The sequence below is a fragment of the Falco biarmicus genome, chromosome 4, assembly GCF_023638135.1.
Source record: "Falco biarmicus isolate bFalBia1 chromosome 4, bFalBia1.pri, whole genome shotgun sequence".
NCBI lineage: Eukaryota > Metazoa > Chordata > Aves > Falconiformes > Falconidae > Falco > Falco biarmicus.
Window position 1 is genome coordinate 14,119,798 of NC_079291.1, and position 22,887 is coordinate 14,142,684.

The following is a 22,887-nucleotide window of genomic DNA, read 5'->3' on the forward strand; positions in this document are numbered from 1 at the left end:
TCTTAGTAGCTGGTGCAGTGCTATGTTTTGGATTTGGTGTGAAAATAATGTTGATAATTAATGTTTTTAGACGTTACTGGGTAATGTTTATACTAAGTCAAGGAATTTTCAGTTTCTCATGACCTGCCAGCAAGAAGACTGGAGGGGCACAAGAAACTGGAGGGGACACAGCCAGGACAACTGACCTGAACTAGCCAAAGCCAAAGGGATATTCCATACCATAGAATGTCACGCTCAGTAACTGGGGAGAGTTGGCCAGGGCCTGCTGATTGCTGCTCAGGGACTGGCTGGGCATTGGTCAGGAGGTGGTAAGCAACTGTATTGTGCATCACTTGTTTTCTCCCTTCCCTTCGGATTTTGTTCTTCTGTCCTTCTTCCTCCCTTTCATTATAATTGTTATAAATATTATTATTGGTTTTATTTTATTTCAATTACTAAATTGTTCTTACCTCAACCCTTGAGTTTTCCATTCCCTTCTGATTCTTCTCCCCATTCCTCTGTGGAGGGAGCGAGTGAGTGGCTGCATGGTACTTAGTGACTGGCTGGGGTTAAACCATGACATCATGTTACCACACACAGCAGCAGAAAATCCAGGTGACATCAAACTTGAATGCTCCTTTGTGCTTTTGCAGTGGTATTTGCAGTGGACAACATCTCAGCACAGGAAAACTAGCTGATCTGGTTATGAGTAGATTGCAAAATTCTTTTACCAATTTTACTTTGTTTCAGAATCCTTGAAACTGCAGAAATAGTGCATCTGCCACCTGTTTTATTCCAAAGAGAATATTAAGTCTGCAGAAGAAAGCAGATTGTTGTTGACAAGTTTCTACCTTAAAAAAAAGTATAATGGAAAAAATGGCAGCACCTGCTCCTTAATAGTATCCTACAAGTGTAGTGCTGTTATCCAGAACTGTTTCAGTGCATACAAGCGCAAAAATTTTTGAACATTGCTTACATATATAATCATACCTCTGTAGATTCTTCCTATCACATATCAGAGTAGCATAAAATCCTATGGATTTACTACATTAAAAATAGAATTTCACATTCAGAGAAGAGGCACAATACTTCTGAGAGCTCTGCTGTGTATGAGTACTTGGGGTGATGCTGGCTATGTTTGTGTCTCTATTCTGGTAGTTCATAAAAGGGGCAAAATAGCTACTTGTATTACTGCTTTTTGCAGCCACATTAGACAGAGAAAGAGCCTTCTGAAGGAAAAGTGTCCTAAGAATCTGCAATCTTAACCTGTGAGAGATCGACTGTGCTTGAGCAGAGGACAAGGCATTTGGATCTATGCTTCTGGATTCTTAAATACCAATCTTTCAAACACAGCATTGGAAGACAAGGAGGAGGAAGAAACTCTGAAGTGAGTCCAACAAAACCTACTTTTTTACTTCTTTGGTTAATGCCTCACACATTTGGGTGAAATTCTGCTATTATGCACATACGCAGCATGATTCAGTGGGAGCTGGACAAAAAAAAAATAGAAACCAAAGAGTTTGGCCCTTGTAACCCAGAGAGACTCCTGAATTTTGTCATGGTATTGGAAAGGATTGTGCATGGCTGGGGCATATCTGGTGCATATCACTTTGAATGACATAGCAACCTGAAAACGGGCATAATCTTTGAAAACTTGCAGTGCTTTTGACCATCTTGTCTTTTTGAAATTTGAAATTCAGCAAGGCACATAAACAATTACTCAAATAATAGGAATTTAGCGACCTTATGTCTTATTTGTTCTGATTGACAAGATTGCAGATATGATCCAAATCTGTGTCTTAAAACCAGAAAGTCCTTGAATACTATCTTTACCGAAAAGCAGTCTCTGCTTGGTTTTGGTCTTTTTTACACAATTCTTGACAGTTGTGTAAAACAAAGTGATCAGGGCAAATTCTTTGCTGTTTCACACATGCCCAATTTCAGTAAGAAAAAACTCTGAAAAAAAAGCTGCCAGGAATGAAATAGTTATTCCCTGAAATCTAGAGGCCTAAAAAAGTGCAGGGGCCTCTCCATAGACACTTTATATCCTTGAAGGCCTAAGCCCCATGCAGTCTGGATTAGACTGGGGGGGGCCCTCTTTGATCAGTCAGTTGCATCTCTTCCTTGCAGCCAGGAAACTTGGCTCCTGACTGCCAGGTTTTCTGCTTTCTAAGCTGCAGCGATGCAGCTCATTGGGAAAGTGTCAGTGTGTGAGAGCTGGCTGGAAAACATTTCCATCTTTCCTTCTTCTCAAAATGCCAATTAAAAACTCAAACCAACCAACGAAAAAAAAAATGTGTATATATATATATATATATAATATATATATATATATATATATATATAAAAAACACTTCTGTGTCTTCTCCCTTCCATTTTCATCTGAAACATTACAGGTAAAATGATGGTGAATGTTACTGAACATCTTAAACAGAAATACTTCTATGCAAACTCCAAAAGTCTGACCACAGGGGCAAGATAACTGCCCTGAGATGCTGACTGATGTTTCTTTTCAATTGTTAAAATGCCAGTGCAGTATAAAAAACCCCACAAAAATACACAGAGGGGTTTGTTTCTAAATACCTAGAAGTCTTCTCAGAAGTAAACTAGTATGATAATGGAGCTGCAGGGCATTTCTTATCCATTGAGGAGTAAAACCTAGAAATCTTAATTATGCTATCATAAACGAAAAAAGTATTTTCTATACTATGAGGCTTTTTTTGGTACTGAGGTTAGAAATGTATTTGAAATGTTTAGGAAATAAACAAAAAAAAAGCAATTATATTTTCAGAAGGAAAGGTAGAACTAAGAAAACAAAAGATTTTTTTATTGCCCTGGAAAATACAATCTTTGACAATATCCAGCCTGTGTTTTTCCTGGTTTCAGGTACTCTCTTGTTTAACTTAAAATTTTGTTTACAGTAATATTGCCTCAACATAAATGTTATTTTTTCACTGTGAATTTTTATTGGGGTTTCAAGAATAAATCTTTCGCAACAGGAGAGTGGAGGCAAGACTTACTTTGCTGAAGAGCTCCAGGGTGCCTCTCAATTCCATCAGATGTATTTTGCATGATATTGCCTCAAAAATCTGTAAAAACATCCTTTTCTTATCCTAATCTAGGCTTGTGAGTCATTAGAAAGACTTTCAGAAGCCAAGACAAAAAGGTGCATTAATATGTTTATTCAAAGAAAACATTTCTAAAATGGCAGAAAATAATGATGTATGGAAGAAGAAACAGAGCCTATGTGCTACATGCTGTTTTGTGGTTACATTTAGCAGAGAGAGCTAGGAGCACAGAGCTGGAGGTCCCAAGCCTTCAGCAGTGAAGCAGACTACCAAGCTGCTTTGATGATGACATATTCAAGTGTATGGGCCTCTACAAGTGACCAGTATAGGGGGCACCTGGAGATGTTGTTCTGCTATTTTTGAAGGCATGCTTTGGGTGGCGGCAGCTCCAGGGACCCCATGGCTGTGCCCCTGGGAACGCCCCACAGCAAAGCAACAGGGCCCTGAGCTGAGGAGCCTCTTTATCCGGGAGCTGAAGCAAAGTGGGAATGGTGACAGTGGCTGAGATTATTCCCTCTTTGCAGTGTGAAGTAATCATGCCTGTCCTCTTCCCTGCTTCCTGGAGGGTTGCCCCATGCCTGTCCCAGGGATGTAGTGATTCATGTATGGACAGCTTCCACCAGGGAAAGCATATCTGGGGGTGAGGTCTAAGCAATGCTTTCATCAAAGGCGAAAATAAGTACTAGAGGAAGCACCCTGGTTGCTGAAATTTATTAAAAGAACTCTAAAACTTAATTAAAAATCATTGTGTGGCAAGCTTCTAAGGTCACCATTTACAAATGCACCAGTGCTCTTTCTCAGGAAACTCATGTTGCTGCTTTCATGTCATAGTTCACAGCTATCCTGAAAGGAGATACAGGTATACTGGTTTTCCCAAGAGGATGCTGCAGGTGGTACAACCTCCAGTGCCATGTCAGACCTTAGGCCAATGACTCACACCAGAAGGCAGGTCAAGTGGGCTTACAGGACCCCTGTGCTGTCAGAGCAGCCAGAGAGCTGGGTGGGCACTGAAAATGACTGACACCTGGCACCTCCGACAGGGCTGGAGAGGACGCGGACGCAGGACTGCAGTAGTCCTTTAAGATGGGCCTTGAATGTCACCCCAGCAAAGGCGTAGATCACGGGGTTCAGGCAGCAGTGGATGAAGGAGATGGTTTCTGTCAGCTGCAGGGCCAGGGCTATCTGGTAGTTTGCCTTGCAGTCATTGATGATGTGCAGGCTCTGCAGAGAGTCTAGGAACAGCGCGATGTGGAAGGGAGTCCAGAAGAGGAAGAAAACGATGACAATTATGAAAATCATTTTGACCACCTTGATCTTGTTCCGATTTTTGCATTTTTGCAGGTTTTTCAGTATCTGGGCATAGCAGCAAATGAGGATGCTAAGGGGAATCAAGAGACCTAAGATATTGGCTGCAAACTGAGAGGCTACCTTCCAGGTGTTGTTGTCTGGGGGGTATGTGGTGACACAGTGGACAGACTGCTCAATTTCCAGCTGCTGGTTGAACATTATGTTGGGTACAGAAGCCAAGCCAGCTACCAGCCACAGGATTAAACTTGTAATTATGCCACGAGAGGCTGTACGTATTCTCATGGAATTGACAACATGGACAATTGCTATATACCTGTCTATGCTCATGAGGGTTATAAAGAAAATACTGCTATAAAACCCTGTATAATAAATGCCAGCCATTGTCTTGCACATAGCATTGCCAAAAACCCACTGGTCTGAAGCATAGTGGGCTTGGAAAGGGAGAGGCACAACAAAGAGGAGATCAGAGGCTGCGAGGTTCAGCAGGCAGATGTCAGTCATCGTTGTCAGCCTTTTCCTGGTCAGGAGAACCCAAAGGACCAAGGAATTTCCCAGAAGACAGAAGACAAACACAAGGCAGTAAAGAATGGGCAGAAAGAGGTACTTAAACCTGCGAAAGCTATTTCCTTCATTGCATGGAGCAGTGTTTTCATCATATCCGTAGTCATACTCTGTTGTGCCAAGGAACTGGCTTGTGGGATTCATCTGATACCTGTGCAGGAAAAAGCAAGGAATAAATGGCTGGCTGGGCACGGGACTCCCAGGGGTCTTTGCCTCTCTCTGTGCTGGATTGAGCCTGTGGGTCAGCCTCCAGGCAGAGAAGGACTGCAGAATGCAGTCTCAGTCTTACTGGCTGGACAAGAGTAGCTGTACCACCCCGAAAACTTTACCTGCAGCCTGCCAGTCATTCCTATATATGCATAAGTATGAGCACTGGGATTCTCTCAAGTTTCCCTGAAACTACCACAGCGCCAGCAAGTTAGCCCCTCATCATTATAGTGACAGGGAAAAATTCATGCTCTGAATTGTCATAATGGTGCAAAATGGTACAAAACCTACATCTGATCTTAGAATCTGGATTTTCTTGTGCTCCCTGGGGCGGGGAAGCTTTTTGCCTGTAGCGTAAGAACCCTTATAAAGTGTGTTGACTGAAGAAGCCATCACCCAGCAGCATAGCCACATTTTTAGCTGGGCTGATCCGAGCTAGATGCTGTCATGGAGTGCAGAGGTATGTAAGCTAGCTTTCCATGGGTGAGTGCAGGATTGCATACAGAAAACCTCGGCAGCAGCAAGGAGTTAGCAGGGTTACACAGCAGCATTGCAGTGCTGAGCTCTGGGCTGCTGCTGCAAGGCTGCCACTTACCTCCAGGTTAGCTGGTAACAGCTTGGCTGTGCCTGTTGCTAAAACACAGCAATTTATTGCTCCTGCCTGTTCTGCTGAACTTCAGTTTTCTAGTTTAGAGAAACCCAAAACAATCTAGGGTGTTTCCCTTCTGTCATTTCGGAATGAATTTCAGAATCGCTTTGAAGACAGCTTTAAAATAGTCTGACCTGCTCTCCAAAGGTGAGTCAGTGCTTTAGCCACCTCTTTTTTTAATCCGATATTACCTCATGGCCCCTGTAAAAGGGGTTCTGGTTTGCAGAATTAAGTGTTCACATTTTAAGAAGTAATGGTTCTTTCAAAAAACACTATTTCAAAGGAGTTTGCCTTGTTGCTGCCCTAACATCTGCATGATCATTATGCACTGCACTTATGTTATGCTTGCTTACAGGCTGGTCACATCTTGAAAAGAGCTTCAAAGGCACAGGGTTTCCAGGAGTTAAGAATCATTTGTAGTAATCATTGCTATTAAGCTGTAGCAATAATATGAATTACGGTGATCAATTCATTAAAAGTAAAGGACATGCTCCCCTGAGTTAAAAATTGCTGCTTGGGTATATGAAAAGAAAGACAACAGTGAAAATTTTCACATTGGCGAGGAAAGAATCAAAATTCACCCCTTCTTGCCTGTCTGTGCCACCTTGTGCAGAGGAATGGGAGGATCCGTATGCACAGCACAGGGGGGTGCTAGAGTCAGTGTTTGTTCTCCACTGCAGGTGTGGGTGCTGCTCATGGCTCACTGATCTGCCTCAGCTTTTCTTGAGGCACCAGGACTGTTTCTTGGTCAAAGTCAATTGGCACATGCAATGCGGAGAAACCTGTTACAAATACAGCACTCAACCCCAAGGAGTTCCTTGTTCAGAAATAAGTAATGAGAGAAAAGCAGTGCTGCAATCTACATTGATGGCGTAATACTTTCTTATATTGAGTTTTCAGCTGTAGGTCAGACACCTGCGTTATTAATTTCAACTTTGTTTTCATGCATAAACCCCTAAATTTCAAGATGCTGAGTCGCTACATAATGGCTGTTCATGCAGTAACAGATATGGGCAGAAAATATTTCATACTAATGCTTTTGATGTGTGACCCCAACACACTGAGTGTAAGCATGGCAGCAATGGCTTGCTTTTCTTAATTGCCTGTCAGGGGCCCCATAAAAGCAGTCCATAGATTCAACAATCAAAAGTAAACAATTTTCAAAAAATACTCAATACTGAGTCATAGACATATAGATACGTAAATATGTAGATAGATACAGATACATAGATACAGATTTATAGATATGATGAATCTGATTTTGGCAAAATTCAGAAGTGTTTTTCCTAGGCTGAACAGAGACTGGTGATGCTCCACTTCAGACTGCCTTTACACCTTTATAACTTCGACGGGTTCTGACCAGGGCCCAGCATTTTCCATTTCTCTCCACATCAATTGGCAAAACAGCCAAACTAAAAAAGCAGTTTTCCAGAAGCTATCAAATGAGAGACAACTGCTGCAGGTCCCTTTCCTCTGGTTGCCAAAGTTAGCCTATTGCTTTCAAGAGCAGCACATTAAATGTAAATGGACTCTTTACCTTTGACAGCAAGAAGCCTCTACTCTCTCAGTTGGCCTCAGTCTCCTCCTCCTTCTTCTGCGTTCTTGTCCTGTGTCTCGTTCTTGGGAGTTTCCAAGTTTACTCCTTCACTTGTGGAGATGGCTGAGATTTGGTGATACGCAGGTGTCAAATGGGCATCTGCCAGTTACAGAATAGGTTTTGAGGCAAACAGAAAATTTTGTAGCTGCAGTAAACAGGAAAAAGAAGTGAGAGGGCTTACAAACACATTCTGTGAAACAAAAACCAAACACTGCTCTTTTTGAAGATGGTAAAGGTAGCACATGGACAGGTGTTCTTTTAATGTGTTTACTAACCCCCCCTTCTTCACAGCCACCCCAGATTTAAGTGAAAAATTTAAAAGTTCAGATGTCTACATCACAGAAAACACCCTAATAAATTTGCAACTTTTTACAGCAGCTGACATATAATTTCTGAGTTGCATTATATTAGATTTTCATTTCCTTCAGCTGATATCAACTTGTATACTGCAGTCTAGTTATGTCCCTCCCTATTAAGTAATGTATTAACTTTCTGAGCAAAATAAGGACTCACACCTACTGATACCTCTTTACAATCATTTTTTAAGCAGCTTTTATTCAAGTGGAGATATTTCAGGATTTCTTTGCTACTTTGGGTTTTTTTAAAGTCTATTTTAGTGCATTTAGGGTACACGGTCAAGGAAAAAAATTGAAACAAGAATAGGCTTGAATTTTTTTATCTTATTCAATAGTTTTAAATTATTTTTGTCTTGTGTAATACTGTAAACTGTGATGCTTTATAAGTCAGCCAAATTATATGCTTTTCATTCATTACTCTCAACAAGCACCGTTCCTGTTTTATAGGAGCACAGAGAATACAAGGGATTTGTCCAAGACCCCCAAATAAATGTGTGGCATGTGGATCTAAAGCATGACTGTTATTAAAATTACAGCCCTGTTCTTTGGTAGCAGCTATCAGCTCCAATTTGAAGTAGCTTTTGAGCTTGGTGGCTGTTGCCTAAATGGATGGTGAAAGACAGTCCCAAGGAAGAGAAGAGCTAAATACTTCAGATAGACAAAAAAAAAAAAAGTGAGATAATGGGCTGGGGAAAAGAAGTAACCTAGTGAAAGACCTGGCACTAGTGTAGTAGCACAGTCAGAAACAAAAGACCTGTCCCTTGAGGTATTTAAAATGCTACCAAGACCTGTCCCTTGAGGTATTTAAAACGCTACCAATGACCACAGCATCACCCTGCTTCTAAATACTCGGTCTTATTACATAAGAGACACCAGCTCCTCTTTTTTTGGTTGGGGTGTTTTTTTCAGAATTAACTTTTGAACATTTTTGTAATAGAACTTTATTTTATTCTGTCTATATATATTAATTATCTCATTAGTATGTCAATAGTACATCCTGTTACAGACATACAGTACCACATAATGTAACTCCATTCTATTATTTTTTTTCATTTAGAAGTCAATAAGGTCAACTTTCATTATTTCTTCTTATGAACAAAACATCAATCTATTAAAGATTCCTGCTTTTCCATTGGATGCTTTTTGCATTAGTTTGTCTGATAAGTTATTAACACATATAACAAAAATTTAAACAATAGTTTGACATGAAACCTGTAAAATAATGAAACAGATCTGCATTTTAAAACATTTATACATACTATAAAATGAAAAAAAATCTTATATTTTTTCTTATTTTCTGTTACACATTCTGATTTTGCAAGAAGATTTCCGTTCATTAATTTAATTTTTTTTTTAATTGAGAAATTTCCAGCTGGTTGGGTTTTTTTTCCAGCAGAATTCCAGCCACAATTCTGCACACCCAGGCAAAGTGAGGCATGAAGCTGGAAGGATGTGACAGGGAAACATCAGAGGAAGTGCTGTTGTGTGAAAAGCTGGAGCAAGCAAGAAGATGCAGAGGATCTTAAAGGCAAGGAAAAGAGCTTGAATTCAAGTGAAAAAAAGATAAGATACAAGTAAGCAGGCTTGACAACTGCTGTGGTTGGAAGACAGCTGGCTGCTGTACTTTAGGAAGACCAGAGAGGACTGCACTTTGCATATGGGTAACAGCCTGGTAATAAGGAGAGGGAGGAAAAAACTGTGGTGGTATCAGTGTTTTGGAAGGAAACAGCAGAATTACAGTCTCTGATGTAACGTTTCCAGGAGCAGCTTTGCTGTGGCTTGAGAAGTGATATACACATTCAAGTCCCTAGATCTGCCTGTCTTTCAGAAAGGTTTACGCGCCTGCACCACTTTTGGGGTAGTCGGTGTTCCTGACACATAGCTGTCACCTGAGCTTTTCTCAACAGAGGAAGAAAATTCATTAAAGGCAAGAAAGGATGTGATTTATTGAAGGCAGTGAAAGGAAGGGAGCAAACGGGTTTAGGAGATGACAAATATGGCTTTGGAAAGGTGCTGTCCCTGGGTGTATGTGGGTGTGACAGGAGGGGAGGCCCACAGCACAGGGGTGGATTGTAGGAACTATTGCCTGAAAGAGCAATAATTACAATGAGGAAACCTAATGGAAGATGCCTGGACTAGGGGACAGGGAAGAACTGGAGGCAGCTTTTATTCTTTTCTCCATGCGGATCCCTAGTTGCTCTCCTACAGGTAATTGGAGGAGAGCATGGGCAGTCAGAGCACTGCTGGGCTGGAGTGCGATAGAGAGAAGTAACCACTGGTGTGTTCACAGATGTGGGGTGATGGAAGCTCTAGGTATGCTAAATTTCCATTGAAAGCTCAGAGGAAGATATCTGGCAGGAGGAGGACGGGCGATATGCATTCTGGATTTTCTCCACCACCAGCTATGATCCAGGCTGTGGTGACCTGTATCCTTCCTGACACTTTTTCAGTCTGTGAGTAGCATTCACCTTGTCCTGAGTTACACAAGGGCCGTGCAGGCAAACAGGGATTTTCTACTGAGCCAACAAACAGCACTTTGAAGTTCATGTGAGGAAGATAACAAAGTAGAAAATGTGGTAAACCAGCAAGAGGTGGTAAAAAAATGAACACAGAAGTTAAAGGTCACCAGCACTCAGAAGTGCTGAAGTGGAAGGAGGTGCAGAGGGGCTGTGAGGTGGCAGGAGCAGTGCAAGAGAGCTGGGCTCAGCCTGGTAAAGCAAAGTCATGGAAGGGATACTTTTGCCACATACAGACAATGCAGTGAGGAAATGGCCAGGGGAAAGGGAGGATTGTCTCACCTTACAGAAAGCACAGGCATATGAAAACAATATTTACAGGTTGTCCCTTGGGCTGAAGGGAGCTTGCCAGTGTGGCACTGAGGCTGTGGAGCACCCTTCCTGCAGGAGGAGAGCAAGCCAGCGGGTATAAAGTGGTCCTTGGTTAAGTGTACAAAGGGGACACCTGATCCAGGAGCTCTCGTAGCTGGGGACAGGACGGCAGGCACGGGGCACTCTCTCCCAGGGCCTCAGTGGTGCTCCCAAGGTGCTGGGTGGGAGCCAGGGGGCAGGGAGGTCTCAGATCTGTTTGCTAAGAACCCATCCAGAATCCACCCTAGAGCTCCCTTCAGCAGCCCTGGCTGCTACCTTGCAGTGTCCCTGTGGTTGAGTTTTAGCTGGACACTGATACCAGGGCTAGTTGTGTCTCTCCAAACTCTTGCAAACTTTCCTGTGAGAAAGAAATGCCTTACAGCAAAACAGAAGCAATTGATTTGGTATCTCCAGTGCTCCAGCCTATGGCCAATTTGGAATTGGGTGCAGGAGCTGTGCCACACGCCACACTATGCACCCAGTCAGGGCTGTGGGCGGCAGGAGAGAAGAGCCATGTGGCATCACCACCTTGGTAAAAATGCCGGTGCACAGGCACCTCAGTCACCACTCAGGTTAAAAAACACAGGGAAAATGTCACTGTCGGAGGAGCCTTCTGGTTTGTCTTTTATGTTTTGATGGTGCTTGTTAGGGTCAGCCTGCAGTGGCCAGAGTGGCCCCAGGCAGCTGGTGGGTGCAGGGGAGTCTCCACAAAACTCTGCACTATGCCATTCATTCACACTTCCCCTTTAGCTGCTGCCATCGCTACCACAGTGGTTCTTGTATTTACCTTTGAAGTTAGTTTCTGCTTTTATCTTCTGTCAGTAAAATTGCTTCAGTGTGGAAGAAACACATGCAACACTTCGTATAGCTGAAGACACTGTCAGCCTAAAAGTGACCAGCACATCAGAGTAACGCAGACTTCTACTCCCCTGAACTCCTTGAAGCCCCAAGGTCAGGGGAGTGATACTCCACTGAAGCCCCATGTTAAACGGAAAGGCTGTGGCAAATGCCACAACCAAAATGAATCTTGCTGTGAGGGAAACAACATGGCCACATCTGCAGCTTCTACAGCTAGACATATTCACTTGCACCGAAGAACCACCCATGCATGCTAGCTCAGCCTCTGACATTAGTCACAGAGGGTTTTCTTACCCCATGCCACCACTGCAGCTCCTCAGCCTGGGGGCGAGGGCCAGCTTAGCTGCTGCAAAACTGCCTGCTCTTGTAGAAACCTCTCCTTCCTCCTACAGATGGTTTAGATGAATTGAGTTTGAACACAGAAAGGAAACTGTGGCTGCAACAGAAGACACCACTAGCAACTTGCTTCAGCCTCAGGAGCACCAGCTGTGAGCCCTAGTATGGCCCTGGCTGTTTGGTAAGGTGGATGGGAGGCACCTTTCTGACAGCACAGGCTCCAATGTTGGTGCAGCAGCCATTAGGAAAAGACGGGGTGGGGGGGGAAAGCAGAGTAAAATACCCTACCTGGCAGAGTATTTCCCAAGAAAAGACAAAGTATTTCTTGGATCTGCTCGCTATCATAGCAGCTGGCTGGAAAGTGGAGGACAAGTTTGCCTCGATGCCATGCCCTGCTTCCACCCATCTCAAAGCAATGGTAAACAACTGAGTCAGGTGCTCTTATCTGAGAAGAGCACTTTCCTCTGCCTTTGCCCAACAGCAAAATAAGAGCAGCTTCTTCATCAAGAAGAGGCCTTTCCCTTCCAAATCAGCTCTCACTTCACATTTCAGAGGGCTTACTTCAGCAGAGGAAACAGAACTGGGATTAACTGCAGTAGGGAGTACGCAATCTTCAGACAGGCTGGATTGCTCAGATAAAATGGCTTGTAAAATACCAGCAGTCGTCACTGTTGATGGGAAGAACAATGATGACAGCTTGGCTTTGCAGGAGAAGGTAGAGGCAGGAGGTCACAGTGAGCATGGCCTCTGCAGCATGGGAGCAGTGTGTCAGGTAGCACTTTGATGAACCTCCCACCCTGAATTCCTCCTGGCCATCTCTGTCTCAGCAGCCCTCTCCCAAATGCCTCTGCTTCCTGCATGGACCAGAAGGTCTCTTCCCTGGCTGTAGTACCCTCAGCGAATCCCTTGCACCCCTCTCCCAAAGGGCAGGAGGGATGGGTAAGGGGGACACCGAGACCTGGGTGCCCAGGGCTGGCAGTCACCTGGGGGATACAAGAGGAAACCCCACATAGGAGCTATCTTTTGAGAAATCCTTGCCTGTTTCAGTTAATGCCACAATGCTCGGCTCTATCAACATCAGCTGTCAACACACCGTCTTAGTAGGACCACATCAATCAAAACTGTTTAATCAGACCATTGCCAGTGTAGAGGTACAAATGTGCCATATGGCAGAATGGTTCATTTCCTTTTCTTAACGGGGATAACATATTTGTATGCCTGTGTACAAAGAGGTGGGTGAGATTTTGTAAGCAGGTGATATTTTGAGTAATCTGGTTTTTTTGTCATCAAAAAAGTATATTTAGATTGACTAAAATATCTCTGAAAGTGCCAAATTGTTTGGGGAGGATTTCCCCCCTCCAAATTAGAGAAAAAGAAATGAAGTCACAATACTTTATTCTGAAAAGTTCCAGACAAGACGTGGCCATTTTTCATTTTTAAATGTGTCATTTTCAAATACCGCATTTTTTAACTAAATAACCTCTTCTTCTAACCTTTCTTCCTCAAAAACAGGCAGACTTCATATCTTCAACAAATTTCCAGTAGAATTAGGATGTGTCTGTTTTGCTGATAGCAGACAGATTTTTTTTTTATTTTCTTTTCAGCTTGGTCAAATACTGATACCCTCCACCAAAGTGGACTGGTATTACTGTAACAAAATGTTTGTGTATGTAGACATATACAAATGTGCATCCAAAAGACCTATTTGGTGTTTCTCTGTCTCTCCTGCAGCAGATGCTCAATGCGGAAAAAAATGCTGAGAGCTAGAGAGTCCTCCAAAAACTGTTGCTGAGTTTGTACAGTAGAAGCAGCTGGAGGTGCTTGGTGAGGCCTGGATCAGCTCACTCCACTCCATGCTCTGCTGTTCGCAGCTGGCACCAAAGCCACACAGATTATGGCTTTGACAGCTGTGGCCTTGCACAATCGCTTGGTCTCACTAAAGCAGAAAAATCAGTGTGTTGCAAAACTCCCAGCACAGTAACTAATTCATAACAATGTCAGCAGTGAGTGGGTTTTTCTCACTCATGTTTTACCACAGGGCACTTGTGGGATAGAAGTAAAAAAATACATCTGGAGTCTTTGAGAACAAGAGTATTTTCCATCTGTCCCTTATCTGATGCTTTTTTCCTCACCCCAAAGCACTTAGGTTTTTAAGTCTTTACTGTCCCACACCTTCAGTCCACCAGTGCATGGGCACCTCTCAGATTGCCATCTGATGTTGCTTTGCCTAAGGGTGGAGAAGAGAGAAAGATGCAAGAGAGAATGAGTTGGAATGGAGAAATCACAGGAAACTGGGCTGGATGGGACACTGGGAGATCATGTAGCCCATCCTCTGTCTTGAAGGCAGCAGCAGTGTCCCACTGTTATTCTTGCCACGCAGTTGTTCAGCCTGCTCCCACAGCCTCTGCATTCCCCTCAGCTTCTCCTTACAAACCATGCCAGTGCTTCTCCAGATTCATTCCTAGTAAATGTGACTTAATCTAAAACTGTTCTGGTATGATTTGAGTAGGTTATTTACATTATCCATGGAGGAACAATTGCTTTCTTCTAGCTGCATTAAAATTTTCTAAGACCATGTTTCCCTTCAATCTTAATAGGCCATGTTCCATCATCTTTTTCCTTTCAGGTCATGTTTTCTAAATTGTTCATCATAACCACTGTTCTCTTTTGGTGGCTGTCCAGTTTTCCTTAATCTTTTTTGCATTGCAGTGCCCAAACCTAGACATACAGCCCCAGCTGTGGCCTTAGCCCTGGCAAAGAAGACTGGAGGAGTCACCTGTCTTGGGGTAGTTGTCTTCTTTTGCAGTCACGCAGCACTGGTGACTCACGCTTCTCTGGTGCTGGATGACGGCCCCCAGATCCTTTTCCCCAGAAGTGCTGCCTTCCCCATCCTGTGTTTGTGGCCTTGGCTGACCCCGCCCATGTGCAGAAGTGGGCGCTTGTCCTTAATGAACCAAAGCCCATCACTCTCAGGCTTTTTAATCTGTCAAGGTCAAGTTGAGCAGCCACCCTGTCCACCAGTACTTTTGTACCCCCTCCCAAGGTCACGGTGTATGTAAAAATAGTAAAAATGTGCACCAGCCCTTTATCCAGAGCAGTAATGTGCACGCTGGCCTGTGCCGGGGCAAAGCACAGCCCTGGCTGCAGGACCCTTCTGGGCAGCAATTCTGTCCAGCCACAACTGCTCAGGAATTTTGACCGTCTGACCACTTGTGCACCCATGTTAAGGTTATTTGATGTGCTCTGAAAGCTTGCTAGCTCCAAGGTATGGGATACCTCCACTATGCCCGGCTTGCCTGATGCTGTAATTGAGGCCGATTTGACACAGCTGCTTCTTGACAAACCTGTACTGGCTCCAACTCTTTATATTCTTGCAGGCTGCTTATTTCTTCTAGTGCTTTCCAGCAACTTAGTTTGACTGGCACAGGATTCCCTCTCTGGTGTAAACTGATGTTTCCCCACCAGATGATCAAAGCTACCTGTGCTGGCTGGCTGCCCAGTACTCACCACCTGAGCTTGGCACTGGCCACAGTGGCTTGGAGCAGAGGGCCACTGGAGCATATGCCCTGCCCCAGTAGTGCCCAGTCCCAGCTGCCCCAGTCTGCAGAGGGGGCAAATTCACCGCCCAGCCAGAGCACAGCTCTGCTCCCAGCGCCCGGCCAGGCAGCGCCAGCTGGAGACCACCAAAAACCCCAGCACACCTTACTGCCAGCACTCAGGGCTCACTGACCCTTCAGGTGTGAAGTCTGTGGGCTGCAGCACAGCAACCAGGCAGGATTGCTCCCACCGCAGCAATGCCACCTAACCCTGTACAGCACTTTGCCTCTGTGAATGCAGGTGAACCACACGTGGCTGGCGCATGGGCCAGGGCACTGAGCTACTTGGCGAAAAGGCTAGAGTGGTCCCTGGCAGGGTTTGGGCTTGGCCCTGTCCTCACTCTCTGCCCCCTGGGAGCAGTGGCGCATGGTGCAGACTGCCAGACTTACTCCTGGGTGGCAAGCCTGGTGCCTGCCCGTGGCTGGGTGCCAGCAGTACCCCTGTGAGGGCTCACTGCCATGTTGTGTTGGCCACACCACTTCTGCCTCCTGGCTGGCCTTGGGTCATGCCAGCCTGGGGGCTGTGAGGAACTGGGGTGCTGCAGGGTAGGAAATTCCCTGTGTGGCCGCTGGCACCCATGTCTGCCTTGTGAGCACAGCTCAGCTCTCACCACAGGAGCCTCCCCTGGAAGCAGCTCTGCACACTTGCCAGACTTTAAAAGGAAAAAATATTTTCAGCGTATGAAATCATGCTCTTAAAACAGGGAAGCCTGTGTGGTTTAAGACTGGAATGTGACTCAGGGACCCTGGATTCAAGCCTGCACCCTGCCACTGGCAGCAGGTCCCCTTAGAGTGGTCGTGTGCCTTTAGCAATGCCTCCCCAGGGCAGCTCTCAGCTTGAGACCATCACACAGCAAAATCTGGGCAATGGTCCGGTCCTGATGGTGTTTCCCATCTAGACTGCAGTGGCTGTGATCTCAAAGCAGGCATCTGCACAGAGCTGTCGTGTCTTTCACATCTTCCCTCAGACCTCTACCCTCGCCAGATGTGTGAAGAGAGTCTTTGCTGGGGTAACACACACCTCCTGTGCTGCTGTGGTCTGAGAGAACGTGCAAGGAGAGTTCATCAATGCCACTTATCAATCTTTATCTGAGCCACTGGTAAACAGGAACCTGTTGAACAGCTTTACGCTTTTTCTTGGGTTTTTAGGTTCTTTTGGTCTGGATTTTGTAGCTATTCTTTTTCACCTACTTCATCTCAGGAAACATTTTTCTGCCACCTCTTGCAGGAAATGTGCAAGATACAAAAAGTGTTGAAAACCTCATGGTTAGCTCAACCTGCTGTACGAGAGGTGGTGAGTCAAAGGGCTTGGCAAGGAGGGCAACAAAGGCAACACAATTGCACTGGAAAAAGCTAGAAGCCCATGGGTCAAGCTCACAAGAGTGAAAGTAAGTCTAAAAGAATTTGGCCATGCAGAATAAAGATGCTTACATACTTTTTGTGCTATGATTAGATGTTGCAACTCAGGGGCTTTTCACCGGTATCAGAAGAAGCTTTCAAATGTTTCTGATCAAGACAGCCAGGAGAGCTGCAGCACCAGGCTCTTGGGGAACTCATTTCTCGTTTTCAACCTTAAAGACCCACCAGGGAGCATGCTGTCCATACCAGGCACATCCACCATGCATGCCGCTGCAAACAAGTGCAGCCATGCTGAGGCCACATGCCAGAGCTTGTTGGGGAAGAGGGAAGGCCACTCATGCTCAGCACCTTAGCGTGGACCCAGCAAGTCATCCAGACACATCAGGAGCAAGCAGGACAGTTTGTCCTAGGATGTAGGCGGCAGTGCAGGTACAAAACCTGCAGGGATCAATCAATGCTGACCATCTTTATACTCTCTCCTGATCTCGCGTGGTGCTGCTTACAGGGAGACATGCCAAGGTTTGCCAGCAGTAATACTGGACAGAGTGAAGCCATAGGGAGCTGGGTGGTGGTGGTGGTGTGTGGAGAGCATGGAGGCAGGCATTCCTCCCAACACAGCCTGGGGCTGCAAGCCTGGCTTTGGATGCAGCACGGCAGACCTTGCACTGACAGGAGGGAGTCTGCTTTATGCATCAGCCCTTCTCACCCTCTCTTTGCCTTAGCAGCAAGGAGGATCCCTTAGGCTAGCCAGGGTAAAGCAGCTCGTGCTCCCACCACCTACACTGACCTCTCCTGTGGGCTGGCGATGGACAAGCAGCTCAGTGAAGATAAGAAATACGAGTTCTGAAAAATACCAGATCCGGCAAGAAGTTGGGTTCAAGAAGAGGAGGAATGTCTTTGCGGTATGCAGATGCTTGGGGCAGGTTTTCTTCTCATTACCAAACTGCAGTTTCATGTTTTTCTGGTGTACTGAAAGCACAAGAGGGGCTCCTGTGGTTTTCAAATGAGTGGGACAAAACAGATGAACTTTTGCCACTGCATAGGTAAAATCTGTATTTCCTTTTACAATGCACAGAATTTATTTTGCTGACTCTTTTTTGATACAGTTCAGTAATTCCAAGAACCTTCAAGATTTCATATGTCCCCTTCTTATAAGTTTGTAGGCAGAAGAGTAAAAAGTCAAACGTTTCATTAACTTATTGAAATTACTAGGTGTGAACATGTCTTTCTGACCAGGCCCAAACACAAGACCAGCTTTTATAGACAAGATTAATAGTAATGCGTCCACATTTCTTGGACAGAGCAATGGACATCTGAGAAACCCTGAAGTCAATAGTTGAGCCACAGTGCTTTAGGCAATCTTTGAAAAAAAAGAAAGCTCTTGAAATTAGTCTTAAATAATACTGAATAATCAACAACACAAGATAGCGGCTTGGGTGTTTGTACTTCTTTTACCCAAAATGCTGCTCTGCTTACTTTATCTTTATTCTACCAAATATGTGCAAAACCAGCAATTCAAACTCAGAAAACCCTTCCCAGTGTGAGGTTTCCTTAAGGAAGAGCCCAGAGCATAGGGGGGGGGCAGTCAGCTCTGAGAAACCTTTGCACTTCACTTTGTCAACGATAATTGTCATAAGCTGGGACAAAGAATGCTTGCCGTTCTAATTACTTCGGACTTTTATCAGTAACATAGGTCTGAAGAGGGAACAGAACAACCCTCGTTTATTCTTGCTATGTCTCAGTTCAGTTTTGACAAATTAAAAACAGAAAGTTAAAACAGAAATTCTCTACTGTAATGTAATAAAATAGATCCACTATCCAAGGCAGCAAGGTGAAATCACATCATAAAAAAAGAGATGCAAAGGTTTTCTTTGCCTTTTGAAATGTGAATATGTATTCTGATAAGACATCAAACAGCTGCTGACCACATATACCACAGGTTAACATTCAATGTACTTCCCAGTAAAGCATGCTACTCAATAATGCAAGTCTGTTCCCAGCATGATTTCATTTATGCTTTCAGTGTTAAGCTTTGTAGAAAACACACCTGTTTGCTCCCCCCTTGCACAAGACAAGGAAGTGACTGCATAGGGAAATCACACATTTGTCTCCAGCCTCTCTAGAAAAAAAAAAAGGTCATTAAATCACTTGCTGTGCTAAGAATTTGGGCCTAGGAATCATCTACAAGCCCGACATCCAGAAACATTTTGAATACAAAGTTGGGGTTTAGTGTATCTTAGGTCCAGAATCGTAAACTACAGTCTGAGGGTGCTGGCGGCCAACAAGTTCATGCAAATGGCCTTCAGGTGTTACAGAACCACGTCAGAAGGAGCCTTCTTTCATTTACCACCCTCCGCCAAAATGCTGGTCCTGAGAGGTCTGCCTGCTCTGGCTGTGAATCAGTCTTATGCAAAAAGAAAAGTCACCCAATCTTTCAGTAAACAAAAAGTTTTCAGCAGCATCAGCGAAGCGGCGGTAGGGAGACACGGTGCAGGGCTGAGCTGCAGGCCTGGAGGGAGGAGAGACGGCTGGGCAAGCTGCCCCTGCTCTGACATCCCACTCCTGCTCCACAAGTACACTGAAAGGAGGGGGCTCACCTGCGGCGTGAGAGCAGCAGGGAAGGAATTGCCAGCACAGGGAGAAGAAGATCACGCTCTCATAAAAAGCCAACGCTGCTGGCAGTCAGGGATACCAGGGGCTATACATTTGAAAAGGTTTTCAGAGAACTAGCTGGGTCAGAAGCTATCAGCCCTTCGGCCACCACCGAAGTGTGAACACACAAACCTGAGCTGAAAACATCCTCTACGCTGCTCCCTCCCTAGCATGCTTGCTTTTCAAATCCTCTCTCATCTCCGGCACAGGTGCTAGGGACCGGATTACCAAAGGTGAGAAGCAGTCACAGTTGACAGATGCACCAGGTCACTGTCACTCAGAGCCATGGGTGCAAAAATACAGGAATCAACGCGGGGGGGGAAGGAACAACCAACTTTCAACACAGCTTCCGAGACAGTGCAAATGCAGCCGTGGGAGGAGGAGATGTGGAGCAGCAATTAGGCTTCATGGAATCCAAAGAACAATAGGCGAGCACGAGAAGGAAAACAACAGGCTGTCCTAAAGATAAAATACCGCCACCAGTCAGTCCCCTTGTAGTAAAGTGCCAGGGTTTGGGCAAGTTTTTCTCAATGCTGGGTAGGTAAAACAAATTCCCACACGTGTGAGCACTACCTACCTCCCAGCTCGGCTCTGCTTCAGTGTCCTCCTCCTCCTCCGCTGGCAGCACGCGCTTTGGCAGGAGCTGTGCAGGAACCCAGGAGGGAGCAGCTTTCTGTGCTGTGGTGTGGGGCAGCAGCTGTTGGCTCCTGGGGCTGCAGAGATGCACAGATGGCAGGAGCCGGAGGCTGGCGTGGGGACAGCACTGGTTGCCTTTGGGCATTGAGGCTCCCCCACCTCACCAAATAGATATACTTACAGTTAAGTTTTCTGGAAGCAGTGCCTCTATATGTTTTGATATATGAGGGTTGCTGTCCCCCTGACTACTGCAGCTGTCAGCCAGCTTCTCTGCCTCTAACTGTGAAGTGGGGTCCTACAGTGCCCATGGATTTCACATTACACTGTTAAAATGGGTAAAATGCTCTATGTTGGAGCAATGCCGGAGCGGGAAGCAGAGTGGGTTCCCCAGTTCAGACAACTATCCGTTAGGTGTTTCTTCCCTTTGCACAACCTCTTGCCCTGTGCCCCATCTACCCCCCTGGGGAGTGCTTACATCTCCACCAGAGATGTCCCCCACCGGACCCCACCTCAATGGCCAGTGGACCCCTCCAGCCAGGAGCGATGCACATCTAAGTCTTGGGCTGACGCAGACCTCGGTCCTCCCTGGAAACCAGTACCAACCCCTAGCTTGCCAAAATGCCTGGAGGAAAGGGCCACCACAGGACAGCAGGGACTGCCACGGGATGGCAGGAACCACCATGAGGTGGCAGGGATCACCACAGGGCATCAGGGGCAGCCTTGAGCAGAGGGTAGCCAAGGAGTGTCCAGGTACCCCAAGAAGAGCAGCAGGAGGAGGAATACAGACAGCATGTGCTGATGGCACCTGTTGTGGGGTTCACCAGCCCATGGCAAAACGCCTCTGCTGCTCATGGCCCTCTAGCAAGGGACATCTCTGCAACATGGGGTGACAGTCCAGTGAGTGCAGCCATTCCCCTGCCAGCTGGAAAGAGGGGGCTTTGCATGCATACAGCTGCTTGGCTGCCTCTGTTAGCATGGGTTTAGCAGAGGAATCAAAGGGATCTTAGCTCCTCTTTTCGGTCATCCAGTGCCGCGTGTTAGCCACCGTTTGCAGACAACAGGCAAAGACCTGAGATGAGCAATGAACCTGGGTAAAGAAAGTGAAGCAACAGGAGCACAAGCTCAGGGCACAGTGAGAGGAGATCCAGGGAGGCCATGGGCAGCCAGGACAGGGAGGGATGGGCAGCGCAGCACCAAGAAGGAAACAGAAAGCAGGTGATGAGGATGAATATCTTGCAGTTAGCCTTGGCCACGCTTGAGCTGATCTTTCTTTTTTTGTGCTCTGAGGTTCTCCAGTGCCTCTTCCTCATCTGCTGCACCACACCAACCCAAGGAAGCAAGCTTTGCTGCCAGTGTCACTAGCTAGATATGGAGCTGGTCTTCTGAAACTAGCTAACACTTAACTTTACCTGCTGTAACCCCTGAGCAGGACCTGGCCCCAGAGCATCTGGCTCCCTATTGTGCATGCCTATTTGACTACACGCCCTGGCTTCCACTTTTGGCATCACAGCTGTGTAGCTGCCTTGCTCTGCAGAGCTAGTGGCAGGACTCCTGCACACCTTCTGCTCTGCTGCCAGCTCTTGTCAACTCCTCCTTGCATGCCCTGGAATTGCTACTTTGTGTCCCTCTAGAAAAGAAGAGAAATCTTCCAAAATGCACATGCTTTCTCCCATTGCCCTGTAGCTCTCCAAAACTATGTAGGCAAAGTACTGTGAAGGTCAGACCTGTCCATGAGTGGTGCCTATCAGAGGACAGGGGACCTTGGCCAGGTCATGGTAACCGAGGGTGTAATCAGTCCGGGGATCAAGTCAAACTCCCCCCATCTGCCTTGGCCCAGGGTCTTTGTCTCCCAGCCATGTACCTCACTCTCTGCCACTCATTCTGCAGTGTTACTTTTTGGCACCATTAAGACATGCTATTTTCTCCGAGAAAACCTTGAAAAATATACTGAGGTATCTCAGGAAAAGATGAGTTGAGATATCTTTGCAGGAGCTTTGCCTTTTAGGGTCAGTTTCAGCTCACACCCCATCCAGGATCCAGTCACAGCCACAAAGAATCGCAGGACATGGGGTACTCTGGGTCTGATCCCATTTCCAATGGCTCAAATTAACTGAGGAGAAAGAGGTGGGACGGCCTGGGGAAACTACAGCAAGACCGTGCTGTAGCGTTGCTCTTGTGTTGGAGAGTTTTCCAGAGAGCCAACAAAACTCACTTTCTGAGGTTGTGCAAATTAGCTGGATTCAGAGCCAGCACCTGGCTTGACATCCTGACTCCAAAACCCACCCTATTTAAATACCCTGAACGTTCACCATCACATGTTAGACCCTGGCTGTCATCACAGGGCTGTTTGTGTTGTGGCACACAGCGCAACAAGGAGCAGTGGTTACAAAACAGCTCATAGGAAGGAAAGAGCCGAGCTAAGCTTGGAAGGGGAGCACTGGGAAGAAGAAAATGCATTAAGGTCCAGATTGTCCCTGCTCGGATTGCCCCTGCCTAGTTTTATTTTTGTAAAAGTAAAATTAAGAATATCTACTTTTGGTCATCTTGATGGCTCCAATTCCACAGCAGGATGGCAGTTCATCCCTGTGTATTTCTCCTCCTTTTCATCTTTTCCCTTGCAGCTCAGCAGGATAGAGACCCACAGGGTCAAATTTAGCCACATGAGTGCAGCTCCACTGACCACAGCGGGGCTGCTGCACAAAGCACTGGGTGAAATGCTTTAGCAGACTTTCTTTCTGGCCTTACTCCACCTCCCCATCTGTGCTGCAGACAGACCGTTTACACAGACTTGGCTTGATGTGGGCAAGGGGCTCTTGCCGTGGCTGTATTCCCAAGCCAAAGCTGTAGAGTGGAAGCAA

General features: G+C 45.8%; 1 protein-coding gene and 1 long non-coding RNA gene across 4 annotated transcripts in view; one reads left to right on the plus strand and one right to left on the minus strand.

Moving 5' to 3' along the window:
- Positions 1 to 4,528, plus strand: part of LOC130148429 (uncharacterized) — a 38,143-nt gene extending 33,615 nt beyond the window's left edge. Inside the window, exons 4-6 of the long non-coding RNA XR_008821559.1 lie at positions 113 to 308; positions 1,184 to 1,366; positions 4,389 to 4,528. This is a non-coding gene — a long non-coding RNA (uncharacterized LOC130148429). The remainder of the gene's footprint in view (positions 1 to 112; positions 309 to 1,183; positions 1,367 to 4,388) is intronic.
- On the minus strand, positions 3,740 to 20,826 carry LOC130148424 (C-C chemokine receptor type 8-like). Of its 3 annotated transcripts, XM_056336951.1 has the most exons (4): positions 19,971 to 20,826; positions 18,789 to 18,860; positions 7,310 to 7,514; positions 3,740 to 5,067 (listed from the first exon to the last, which is right to left on the minus strand). In XM_056336951.1, exon 4 carries the CDS (start codon positions 5,058 to 5,060, stop codon positions 4,008 to 4,010), a length of 1,053 nt encoding a protein of 350 aa, XP_056192926.1. In that variant the 5' UTR covers positions 5,061 to 5,067; positions 7,310 to 7,514; positions 18,789 to 18,860; positions 19,971 to 20,826; the 3' UTR covers positions 3,740 to 4,007. The 3 variants fall into 3 exon arrangements, with proteins under 3 accessions (XP_056192926.1, XP_056192927.1, XP_056192924.1); XM_056336952.1 differs by lacking the exons at positions 18,789 to 18,860; positions 19,971 to 20,826 and adding an exon at positions 11,380 to 17,140 and having other exon boundaries at positions 7,310 to 7,468; XM_056336949.1 differs by lacking the exons at positions 18,789 to 18,860; positions 19,971 to 20,826 and adding an exon at positions 11,380 to 17,140.
- Positions 20,827 to 22,887: the final 2,061 nt, after the last annotated feature.

Excerpts from the sequence above, each read along its gene's own strand:
- LOC130148424 (XM_056336951.1), bottom strand. The coding sequence starts at position 5,060 with ATGAATCCCACAAGCCAGTTCCTTGGCACAACAGAGTATGACTACGGA.